At 39.7% G+C, this 12537-nt stretch overlaps 1 protein-coding gene across 7 annotated transcripts in view; it reads left to right on the top strand.

The window, feature by feature from the left end:
* Nucleotides 1-12537, top strand: part of SPHKAP (SPHK1 interactor, AKAP domain containing) — a 155909-nt gene that overhangs the window by 103829 nt on the left and 39543 nt on the right. For all 7 annotated transcript variants that reach the window (XM_079135153.1, XM_079135157.1, XM_079135152.1 and 4 more), the window contains 2 exons: nucleotides 9917-9976; nucleotides 11556-11690. In XM_079135153.1, coding sequence (XP_078991279.1) covers nucleotides 9917-9976; nucleotides 11556-11690 — 195 coding nt within the window. The remainder of the gene's footprint in view (nucleotides 1-9916; nucleotides 9977-11555; nucleotides 11691-12537) is intronic.

Raw genomic sequence — 12537 nt, 5'->3', positions numbered from 1 at the left:
TGTGTGTGTACACGTGTGTACCTATACACATTATATGTGTGTTATAATATATATAATTATACATAAACATTATAAACATATATTCTATAAGATTTTATATATATGCATATATATATATATATGCATTATAGCCTATAGGGTATAGCTTAGTGCTTAACAATATGAGATTAAGTCAAGTACATGGAGCTGGGATTGTGGCTCAGGGATAAAGCGCTTGTGTAGCAGATGTGAGGCACTGGGTTCAATTCTCAGCACCACATATAAATAAATGAATAAAATAAAAGTCTATCAACATCTAAAAAATATTTTAAAAAGAAAATGATGCCAACAGGAGACACTACATAAAACATGCATGAGGCTATTGCTGGTGTAGCATGGTTTGCTGTTTTAGAGTAAACATTTTTATAAATAGAAGAAGTACACATTAAAAGAATGATAAATAAACCAGTAATACAGTCATTTTTATCATCACCTGAACACAATCATATATACTATACTTTTATATGATTGACAGTTATGTAGGTTTGTTTATACCAGCATCACCAAGAACATTTAGTTCATTCCAATATGGCACTACCACATCAATAGGCAATAGGAACACTGGAGTTCCATTATAATCTTCTGAGATCACCATAATATATGTGGTCTCTCATTGACCAAAATATCACAATGTGACACAGACTAAATTAATTGAACTACTCTGAGTTTCTACATTTGTTAAAAATTTTCTTTGTGCAAATATATATGGCTTTGAGAAGAGAAAAGAAGTATTTGCTGGAAGTTATCTCATTACTTAAAAGGTGAAAAATAAATGACCTAAAAAGGAGGCTTACTTGAAGATTAAAAACATAAAATTCTACAAAATTTAAAGGCACATAATATTTATGGTCAATTTACTCTGTCTATAGCAGTATGTTTTTCCATAGTCAAAGATGAATTGCCTTTTCACATCTGAAGGAGATTTTTGTCAATTATCTGATTAGCTTGTCAGCAAGGATGAACAGTACCCTCAATTATGTTTTAATGCAACTTAGTTTTGTGTGCTGGGGATCAAACCTAGGGCTTTGCGCATGCTACATGAGCACTGTCCCACTGAGCTACACCTACAGTCCCCTCAATTATTTTTTAAATGTTTAGAACAGAGCCAAACCATTTCTACTTTCATACACTGTGCTGAGAAATTGAAGTTATGCATTGGATTCAAGGAGCTGATTTGCACATAAGGACTGGTATTATTCTGATTCAAGATTGTTTTTCTTAATAATAGATGCTCTATTAGCTCAGTCCATGAGTTCTCTCAAAACCCATGTTCATATTTAGGAATTAATAAATAACGATTCAGTGATGGTTGTTGCTTTGACATCTATATTTTTAATGAAAGTTATAGTTTTTTGTACTTCCACAGACATAATTGCATGCTAATTTCATGTCTCTTACCATCATCCACTAGTTTTATAACCCTTGATAATAGCCAAAACCATAACACTGGTGTGCATTTAGGTGAATTAAGTTATAAATACCTCCGGAATAAGAGGGAAGGCATTTCTTAATTAAGGGTTCCATGGCCCTGAAAAGCAAGTCAACAGTCTGTGCATGTACATATGTCTTCAAGGTTTAGATAAAGCAAATTATGATTTTTGTCAGTAAATAATTTTTATACAATTAAACTGAAACAAATATTTATACCAAGTAAATAGAGTTTTGGTTACATAAAAGGTAGTTGCCTCAGAAGACAAATTTTAGTTGTTTTACATTCTCAGAAATAGCTAGTCTCTATAAATATACCATCTCAACTTTAGATTGAACCTTCCAAAATTGCCATTTTTATATGAAAGAAATTGAAAAGCAGCAATATTCAATAGTCACTCTCAACATACTACAGTCCAGAAAGCAATAAAACGTCATCCAATTTTGCATGGAAACAAGCCCATGGCAAAGGGAGACCAAACATTTCCTCTATTTTTTTTATTTCATTTTATCTGCACAGAAATTTGGCAAAGCAAGTACTTCATTATCCCCATCTTCTAAATGGCTTGTCGAGACCTCACAATCCATGGCGGGTGGAGCTTGGATTTGAAGCTCCACATCTTCTGTCCCCTGTGCCCTCTTCTGCTTCAGAGGGGAGAGACATTCCAGACATTGAGGGTGCGTGTTCCCCTGAGCATCCTCTAGAGTCAAAACAAACTACGCGGCCAGTGTCTGGGCTCCCTCTGTTGTTATTTGATGAAACTTAGAAATGTCTCACGTTCTGGACAAAGAATGAGCTCTCTACCTGGAAAACAAAGGATTCTTTCAGCAGACCTGAAAATGAGCTAGTTGTTGACTTACTTCTCCAGTTTTACTTTCTTAGTTCTTTGGTCACGTTGTTCATAAAGAAGACGCTGGGGATCCGGGTTGCTCCTGGCTTCCGTGACCCAGGAGCAGCCCCCTCCCACTGTCACTCTCTTCAGAGCACATTTACCCAGATGCCCTAGAGTTGCAGCTTCTTGAACTAAAGTATCCAAAAGAAGAGCAAGAGTTTATATTGTTAAAGGCAGTTGAGGATGAAGAAGTTTGAGATGTCTAGAACCATCCTATTTAACTTGAGAAGAGTAAAGAATTGTAGGGGCTGATGGTCATGAATGTTCCAGGACCAGCAATCAGAGCATCACACCTCCCACCTCCTGAGGCCCTGTGCATCTGTCAGCAACGTGACTGCTCTCCCTGCCACCCCCACACTCCACATACACTGGTTCCACGTACCCCAGAAAAGGTGATTAAATTTGCTGGTGATTGCAGAGGCTTCTTGCAGCCTGTCTTCATCTCAGTGGGCGAGGTGAAACTTTGAGTAACCCTCTTGATCAAAAAAGACTTGCTACAAAATAAGAGACCCCACACCTTCATCTCAGTGCCTATAATAATTCATCAACTTAGTCTGCTTTTCTTTGCACCGTCCCAGGGTATGTCTGTTGGAAATTCAGAAATTTGTCAAACCTCTTTTATATTAGTAATCTAAATAACCTCCAGGAGGAAAAATGTAAACAAAGTGGAGCCAAGTCTACCATATTCTTTTACTTTTCTTTACAAAATAAAACTTGTAGATAAGTCCAGTTCCAAGTCCAGTTCCAAGGACTCAGCCCTGCCCCCATCACTCTTGGCCTTCCAGTGGAAGAAGACCACAAGAGCAAGGTCACGTCATCACCAAGAAGACAGGAGGTAGCAGAATCACTCAAGGATCATTTTATCTCACCATTTCCAAATTTTCACTCTTCAGGGAAGATTTTGAAAAACAACAACAAAAAATTCCTTAGAAACAAACCAAACATCCATAAACGATTAGATAAGCAAATTGCAGTGTATCCATACAATGAAATAATATCCCACAAAAACAAACAAACAAAAAAACCTGATGGAACTGTTGAGACTCTCTATGACACAAATAAACTTTAAAAAACGTTACATAGAGTCAGTCACACCCCAAAACACATAGTTCATATTCAATGTACACAACAGGCAAACTATAGAAATATAAAGAGCCAGAGGAGTTGTCCAGGGCTGGATAGAGGTTGTCCCAGGGAGAAGTAGAGAGTGACTGTAATGGACAGTTTCTTGGATTGAAGAGTATGCTACCCGCCGTTGAATTAGGCACTATACATAGCCATGCCATACAGTTTGTCTCAATAAAGCTTTTATCTTTTAAAAGGAATAATAACAGTAACTAATATCCTCAGGCTCTAAACCAAGAGGCTGCAACTTAGCAGTGCTGGTGTGGAGCCCAGGAGTGTGCAAATGGGGTTGGTACTGACAGTCGGTCATAAAGCCAGGAGAAGCAGACCCAAAGCTTCCAGTCTTCAGAGCTCAACACGACTCCCTCTGGAAGCAAGCCAGGACAGGATGCTGAGCCCTGCCAATGTCCTTGTGTCTTTGTTTTCTCTTTCCCTTCTCTCTCATACTACCAGCTCTAATCTCCACTTCCATTATTGTCCTTCCCCTTTCAGGAAATCAGCATGGTCCTCATGGGTACTCTTTGTATTAAGACTCCTGACTGGTAGATGGTGACTAGTTACTCAGTTTCTAGGGCTCATCTGACAACTGACAAATCACCAGGCTTGGCTTTGGCATCCTTTCCCCACAACAGCCCAGGAGCCGAGAGCAGAGCCAGCGACAGCAGTCCTTCCTGGCCAGTACCCTAGACCACCACCACCACCCAGATTCATTTACTGTACAAGTACTCCATGCCAAGATTGTGCCTTCCTTCACGATCTTAAGATTTCAAGGAATGAAGGCCTGACTTCTTATGAACAAGTATTTGGAGAATCCTTATTTAACTCCCTGAAAGCCCTCAGAGGTAAAAATGATGGTCATCCCAGAGTCTAGAATCTTCCTTAAACTTAGAAAACACGTCTTACATGATCAGTGCAGCATTGGTATGAGAACAGGGGTGGCCAGGGAATTTCATCAAGCTCCATAGAATAGACAAAGGAATTGAGGAGGAGGAAAAAGGGACATGAAAATGGAAGAACAATGGAATAAATATGATCTGCATGCGTAATGTGGCACGATGGATCCCAACACTGAGTATATTCACAGGACACTAATTTAAATAAACAAACAAACTAGCAATGGATTGAAGAGGGATTCTGGTGTGGAGGTTGGAAAGATGAATTGAAGCAGATCGTGTTCCATGCTTCTGTCATTATGTCAGGGTGGATTGTGGTGTTGTATATGACTGAAAAGAATTTTCAAAAATTATTTTTAAGCTAGCAATAAAACTGGCTTATTGTATGATTGGTGTAAAATCTTTCATCTTTTAGAAATTTTTATACCTTCCACCAATTGGTTGAACAACTACCTCCAAAACAGCATTTCAAATGTATTTTTTAAAAGATATTGACAATAAAAAGAAGCAAAGAAGTTTGACAGTCTCAAGAGTAAATACCATTTTCTGTTTCATTTTGGTGAGATTGTTGCAATTACTTCAAAGTAATAACTGGATACAAATGCAGTGTTTTCTCCAGCAGTCAAGTGTGCTCCAGAATGTCTGCCAGCGTGATGGTATACCAACATTGATAGAAAATTGCCATTTCAGTATCATCAGCCTAAAGTGCTAATCAGAGAAAATGTGATATTCTTTAGAAGATAATTTTGGTCCATGGTCCTGAATCTAGCAGAAGTCTTTGGTTGGGGTAAGAAAGGAGGCAATTTTTTCTTTGGAAGCTTGTGGCTCAGCATTTTGATACCATCAAATTAAGAGATCTTGTCATATCTCACATGGCCAGATGGCTCATTGTTAGAAGCTGCAAAGAAGGAACTAGCATTCTTCTAAGATAAACCATAAATATATATTTGGTCAAGTTCGACATTCAAATGGCTAGATTTTAAAGGCGATTTGACATTCTGCTTTTGATTAACATTTGCTAAGCAGGATCTCCATAAGAATGATTTCCTTAGTGGGTTTTGGCTGACTTCAAGAGAGATGTAAAGATTGCCAGCTGAGGAAGTCAGAATCTCACCCTACTGCCATCTAACCTGGCACAGTGATTGGTCCTTCATTCACACAAAGTACAAAGACATACCTCCACTGCTGCATTCCATCAACTGAAAGGGTGACCTAAGTTAACATACAGAAACTTAAAACTGTGTTTACACAATATGGGTTCCCCGCACAGAATCCTCTTTAACCCCTAGAACCACAGTGCAGAATCTCCCAGGTGTCACTGCTTTAGTCAAACTTGACACTTGCCCCGGTTCCTCCACAAAACCTTATCTGTGTTTCCTGTTACCAAACGTTTTCTTGCAATGCCCCCTCGAGCAGAGAGCAGGCTCACTTAGGGTTTGCAACCCACAGGTCTCTCTCAATCCTTAGTTCTCAGGAAGCATATCATAAAATTGTTCCTTTCATTGTTTCTTCGTCCCTCTTTCATTCACCTTCTTTAAGTCTACCTAATTTGGGGCAGAGTCCTCACTGTGTAAGAAGAAAGGCATTCCGCTCGCCAACGTTGATCTCGCTTCCGGAGTTCTAGGCCACACGTCTTGTCCTGTATTTCCCTGCTACTGTTTTCTCCATTTCCTCCCCTCCTGCTTAATACAGACCCTCTTACCAGGCCACTGCCAATCAGGTGCTAATCATGGCAAAGTCGTCAATTCACTGTCCACACAGTGTCAACTCATGCTTTTAAACGTGTCCCCTCTAACTTCAAATCTCACCTCAGACCCTGCCTTCTCTGGGACAGCCCTTGTGATTAACCCAGTTCTCTGATGTCCTCCTCCCGTGTATGCGACCTGTCCCTCCTGCCACACTACACAGGTTTCTTCATTTTAGCAACACGTCCTGCTTCCAGACACACCATAACCCAGAGCAAGCACAATCCCTTGAATTGATTGCTCTCTGAGCACCCTGTGCAAAGAGCACACACCTGCAGGAGGCGGGTCGCCGACTCTGTCCAAACCTCCTAGAGGGTCTGCCATTCCCCACTCTTCCAGACGGAGGCTCCTCTCAGCATCTCCACCCCGAGTTCAGCGTGAGTGGACGCCTGAACCTCAAGGAAACAGCCCGAGGTCATGGGGAGTGGAGAGCAATGCCGTCAGGTGGACTATGTCACCGAGAAGTGGACTTAGGGTCACACTGTCAAAGCTCACACTCGAGGGCTCTTCAGGCCACTCCAGGGCCCGGAAGGGGCCTAGCCCTGCACTCACATGGCTCTTTTGGTAAGTTTTATCAAAAGTAGTATAATTTAGGTCCAGTTATCCCTTCTCATTCAGACTCCTACCACATCTTGTTGTCCCTCATTGGATGGACGGTGGGCCTTTGTGGGGTCTGCTTCAGGGAAATGGGAATTCACTGGGCTCGGGTTTACATGAGATCTATTTACATGGCTGTGGTCATTCTGGTGTCACTTGAGTGACACACGTAAGTGATCACTAGCCATCTGCACCTGGCTAGCACGTGGGAAAGGCTTTCAGGAATGTTCCTACAGAGAGAGCGACAACTCAACCAAAGTTGCAACAGGAAGGTTGTCAGGTCTGAGATGGTGTCACGTGAGTGGCTCTGTGATTTCCAACACCAAAAACATGCAGGGAGCGAGAGGAAACGCCGCTCTCCACCTTGTGTGTGTGTGTATGTATGAGGCAGTAGCTCGTTTACTAGTCTAGAATCCTTCCAGTCATTAGACGTGCAACATTTAAGTACAAGACTGATTTCTAATTGTACCTATTCTACCCAAATTTCTCTACTAGAAAAAATGTATTTGATATTGCAGCGATGAAATTTGTAAATGCACCATGCATTTTTTTCTTTTTCCCTCAGAATCACACAAAAGAAAATTAATCCAAATACTTATATTTGTAGAACACGTGATTATAACTATATTGTAAATAGTAAGTGTGCCTATAAGAACTCATGTAAGCCAGGCACGGTGGCACATGCCTCTAATTCCAGTGTCTCAGGAGGGTGAGACAGAAGGATTAAAAGTTCAAGGCCAGCCTCACCAATTTAGTGTTTATTTTGTCTCAAAATAAACAATTGAAGGGGAGGGGAGCTGGGGATGTAACTCAGTGGTAAAGCACCCCTGGGTTCCATTCCCAGTACCCTCCTCCCAAAAAAGTAACTTATGCATGAAAGAAATTGTACAGTGACTCCCCACTAAGTTTGATAATAAGCTAAAATATGTATAAGATGTTCTTGATAAAAATTTGTGTAACTGAAAAAAGCTCTATCAACCGTACTGAACAAAGACTGAATTACCCTCCTATTCTCCCTAGAGAACATGATATTATAAAACTATTGTGATATGAAGAGGTGAACAAAGAGGATGCCACCAAAAATATCAGGGGAGAGCACTGAGCAGTTAATTAAAATATCATTTTTTTTCTGGAAGTTTTCAGTGTTTTTTACATTAGCCTTTCCAAATTTGAACTTTGTCATAATTTCTTTTTTATTCTAAAAATAAATATTCATTTTATTATATAATTAGAATTGATTACCCCTTTTCTTAAAGAAGGTCTCTCAAAATTGTACTTACATCAGGCCTTAAAAACCAGAACTATCTGGATCATCTTCTACTACCAAGAATTAGGAAGACACACCCTCCAGGGAAAACCGGGTTTTGCCTGCATCTGATTTTGTTCCCATCTTGACAAAGCTAAAATTGTGAATGATCTCCTTCAGATGTAGGCAGAATATCATTTTTAGCCAAGAAGGACTGAAAAGAGAATTCATCCATGGAAAAGGGAAGACAGTATTGGAGAGCAGAGGGAGCACTCTTACAGATGCCTGTAAGCAGTGCCTGGTCTCTGCTTTGCCCTCTCCTACCATGATATAGGATAGGAAGAGGTGTGGGATGCCCAGGGGCAAGGTAATAAACCTTTCTTTAAGGTGAATGGAAAATTGTCTATCAATTCAGCGACTGCAGTCCTCGCTACATGTTATTAAAAGTCCCTGAGCACTAATGGATATTGAACCAGCTTTCCAAAGGCAAAGTCGCAATTATTGTATGAATGTTCTCAAGCTGCCTTAGCTCATGAACTGCTTCTGAGCTCCATCTATTATTTATGCTTCCATTTGCACTGTCTGCAAAGGGACTCATGCCCAGTTCCTTCCTATTTTCCATCCTATTGTCCCAGAGGAGAACTTGGAATGAGCATTTAGGCAGCATTCCAAGCCCCTCTCCCTCCCCAGCACTCCTCAAATTACCTTAATAGGCAGACACTGTGTCCCAGGGATGCACTGCAGGATCTTGGGAGCCCATGACAGTGAAGGAAGTCTCCCAGTATTTGGGAGTTAAGCAGGAGTGATCTTTATACATAAGTAATACAGTTTAGTTTTTAGGGACTTTTCAAAAATTTTCAACTATATATATTTTTTTAACCTCAAAAATGAATGCACTCTGAAAAAACCATAACACCAAGCAACCAATTGCAAATATCAGCAGGCATCTAATAAATCAAACATTGAATTAAATGTCCTGATAATTAATTTTCTCAGTTGTGTATGGGCAAATTAACTGGTTAAGAATAAAGGCCTTTTGGTGATTTTTAGCTAAATATAAAACCTCATTCACATGATTTCATTGAACATGATCCTTCTAAGATCTTATTTCTGGCACTTCCCTTTCTCAAGGCCTGGGTTGCAATCAGGTTCTGTGGTTTCCTGAGAGCGTGTTATGCTTTGTCACCTCTAAGCATTACTCCCACTCTCTGACCTAGTAAGGATGCCTGCCCCATCCATGCCCAACCAAAGCCTTTTATCTTTCAGGAACATAGTTCATCTTGCTTAAGTTTTCTTCTCTCTGAAACCATCTCAATGTCCATAGTAGTTTTCTACCTGTGGAATGAGTTTTGAATTTAAATCATTATTTTATTGTTTTAAATTATTTACTATCATACCTATTGTTTTTAAACTAACTTATTCACACTTTGATCTAAATGGACCAGAAGAAGAAGCAACCTATTTCAGATTAAATCAGTTAAAATGAACTGAAACGTGAAAGCAAAAAGAGATCTACTTATCACACCTGTATTGAAAGTGGGGAGAGGAAGGAAACAAGAAGAGGACACAGGGAAACGGAGAGAAGCACTCGTGGTAGTTGTGAATGGGGCCTTGGAGCATTATTAGTCCTTTCACCTGTTGCATGAGGTTCAAAACCAAGTTACAAAGCTGAAGATTTTGTTGGGACCCTTACATTGACTCTAATGCAAGTGGGCATTTTTGACTGTTTGGGCCAAGAAAGGAAGAGGGCACCTGCTGGGGTCAGTGGGCAGTTTTAAGTCAGTGCATTGCAAATCTGTGCAGGAGGAACCCAAAGGTGAAATGACCGTTTCTATGTCAATCTATATAAAATGTGTGGACTTGCAAGTCAGTTCCCCAAACTGATTCCTGCCTTCTTCTAAAAGAATAGTTAGGTTCTTCACTTAATTGACTTTTCTCTCTCTTTCCCAGGTCTGCTTTGTGAACTTGGATGTCAATAAGGATGCAAGCAGCACAGAGCACCTGCAGCAGGTAACACCTGGAAGCCGAGCTCTCCAGGAGCTCACTGCAAGGGCCGCCCAATCTGCCCCCATGCTTAAATGGCCATGCTCATCCAAGGAGATGGCAGTGAGAGGGCTCCATCACAGCCTGGGTCCCTGGCTCCCCGTGCTACCCTCCCATGAGTTTGCCCTTCTTAGCACTGGTGAAACTTGCTCTTCTGTGCCAGAACTGTCTTGAGTATGCTCTTCCCTGGCTCACCAGTGCCTCGAAGTATCTGCTCTCCCCTTCCTTCCCTCTCAGCACCTGGTCTGAGGCAACTTTTCCACGTTTTTTCTAGAACCTGATTGATACCCGCCAACCCCTCCTCTGGCTCTTAGGCTGGCTCCTTCCTGCTGCTTCCGTCATACTCCTACCCTTGACTTCCTTGCTTTACACCCCTGGGGCTTAAACTTTATGTTCCTTGTAGCAATTTACTTTCCCAAGCACGTCCAAGGTTGTGAGAAACTTGATGTGAATCCTTGACAGAACACAAGCTCTTCGAGTTCTCAGTTCTTTGGAAACAGAGCCCACAGGAGAATGGGAAGAATTAGTAGTGTAATAAGGTTGTCCCTCCGTGCCCAAAGCTGACAGTTGGCCCTTGCCATTTGGTGTAATATTTTTTAAAGTATAACAGTATACCATCTGCAGCTTGATTATCATACAATGGTAGAAGGATTCCTTAGTTAGTGAGTATCAGGTACCCAATTACTCCATACTCAGTACTTATTATCACTTGGTTACTCTTTTTTTTTTTTTTTTTTTTTTAATTTCTTATCATGTTTTCTCCTGGTAATGCTGCACCAAAGCAACTTGAACCCAGTTGTCCACAAAGATTATCCTTTACAAATTTTTACCAAGTTCCAACTATCATCCTCTGGGTAATCCTGCAAGGATTTTCAAAAGCAATTGCACATATAATTTTATTTGATGGAATTATGGTGCAGAGTTCATCAAAGCAAGAACATGGAGGATGAAAGCAAATGGAATGTCCAAGACCCTGTGAGTGATTGGAGACAATCTCTTGTCATGATGTGGAACAGGCCCTTGGCACCGATCTGTGCCAGCAGCTAACTCTAGGCTGCTTCTGTATAAAATGAAAGTAATGATGACACCTAGTCCTATCTAGGACTGTCATGAGGATTAAATGCAAAAAGATGTAGGATATGCACAGTCTTTAGTACAGTGCATGGTACACAAAGTAAAATCAATGTTAGTTATTATCTTCACCATTATTATTGACTTTATTAAACAGAAAAATCATTGAGGAGCAATTTTTTATTTGAAGTCTTAAGAGGGGCAATTTTCTACACTGTTGTTTATGTCTATGGTGTAGCATTAATTACTGAATAATCACTTTGGAAAATTTAGAGCTAGGGAATTTTTAAAACTTAAATTTTCTATTCCAGACTTAATTCTTATGTCTCCATGTTACATACTTTCTTCCAGTTTTAGCTTTAATAGATTCAACAATTTACATCAGTAAATCGTTTTGGACATAAAATAGTTGGGGGGCTATCATGATAGAAGTGAAAAGGAATCATCCAAACTAATAAAGATTCTTGTTCTACAGAAACTGGTCAATGTTTCTCCAGATCTTCCAAAACTTATCAGCTCCATGAATGTCCAACAGCCAAAAGAAAATGAAATTGTCCTCCTGAGTGGATTAGCATCTGGGAATCTCCAGGCAGATTTTGAAGTTTCACAGGTACAAGAGTTAAGTTCTTGATAAGACATTTGCTTTGTAATACATTATCCAAAGTCATCTCAGTACATATTGACATGAACCCAAAACAGATGCCATGCATAAGCGCCTATGCTGTAAGAATCAACATTGTCATTATTTGATAATAGTCTTCATTTGCATTTCTCCAAAATATTGTCAATTGAGGATTGACAAAGCTTTTCTTGAATTAATTCTTAATCTCTAATATCTTCTGAAAAATCAGTGATGCTCAGTTGTGCTTGAGCTAGAGAAGACATGCTGGGCAGTGGCTTTCTTGGTTTTCTGAAATCTAATAGATAACCAAAAAGAGAATTTTCTTCTCTTTTAGGAACATGATCAAAATTCCAGATCACACTATGTGATTTCAGGATCCTATACATCATCTTTTTAGGTTCTATTTACTCCTTAGGAAATACCAAACTAGTCAAAGCTAGAAATAAAGAACTGCAGCCCCAAGAATGGAAAGCAAGTTTCCTTGCACCAAAGAATAAAATTCCTAGACAAAAGAAATATTATTAAAAATAAAGCAGAAACTAAACTACTATTATTATGATTCAGAGCATTCATGTTCATTACTATTATGTAAATCAGCATAACAATACGTTTTTGAGGAAATGTAGGTAAAGCTGTTCAATTTGCAAAAAAAATACACACAAGGTCTGTTATAGTGATATACAACATAGCTCCAGATTAAAACATTGAGAATTTGCTTCCTACCATATTGTTCTTCCTTGGGTTTTAGTTTTGCTCTCAATTTCGAAATCCCTTTTTCCTTCGATCTTTCAAAATCTCCAAAACATAGGAATTCCAGCACTATTCTAGCTCATCT

This window comes from Sciurus vulgaris (assembly GCF_902686455.1).
Source record: "Sciurus vulgaris genome assembly, chromosome: 3".
Taxonomy (NCBI): Eukaryota; Metazoa; Chordata; class Mammalia; order Rodentia; family Sciuridae; genus Sciurus; species Sciurus vulgaris.
Note: the sequence above shows the minus strand (reverse complement) of the source record. Positions and strands in the feature narration are given on the sequence as shown.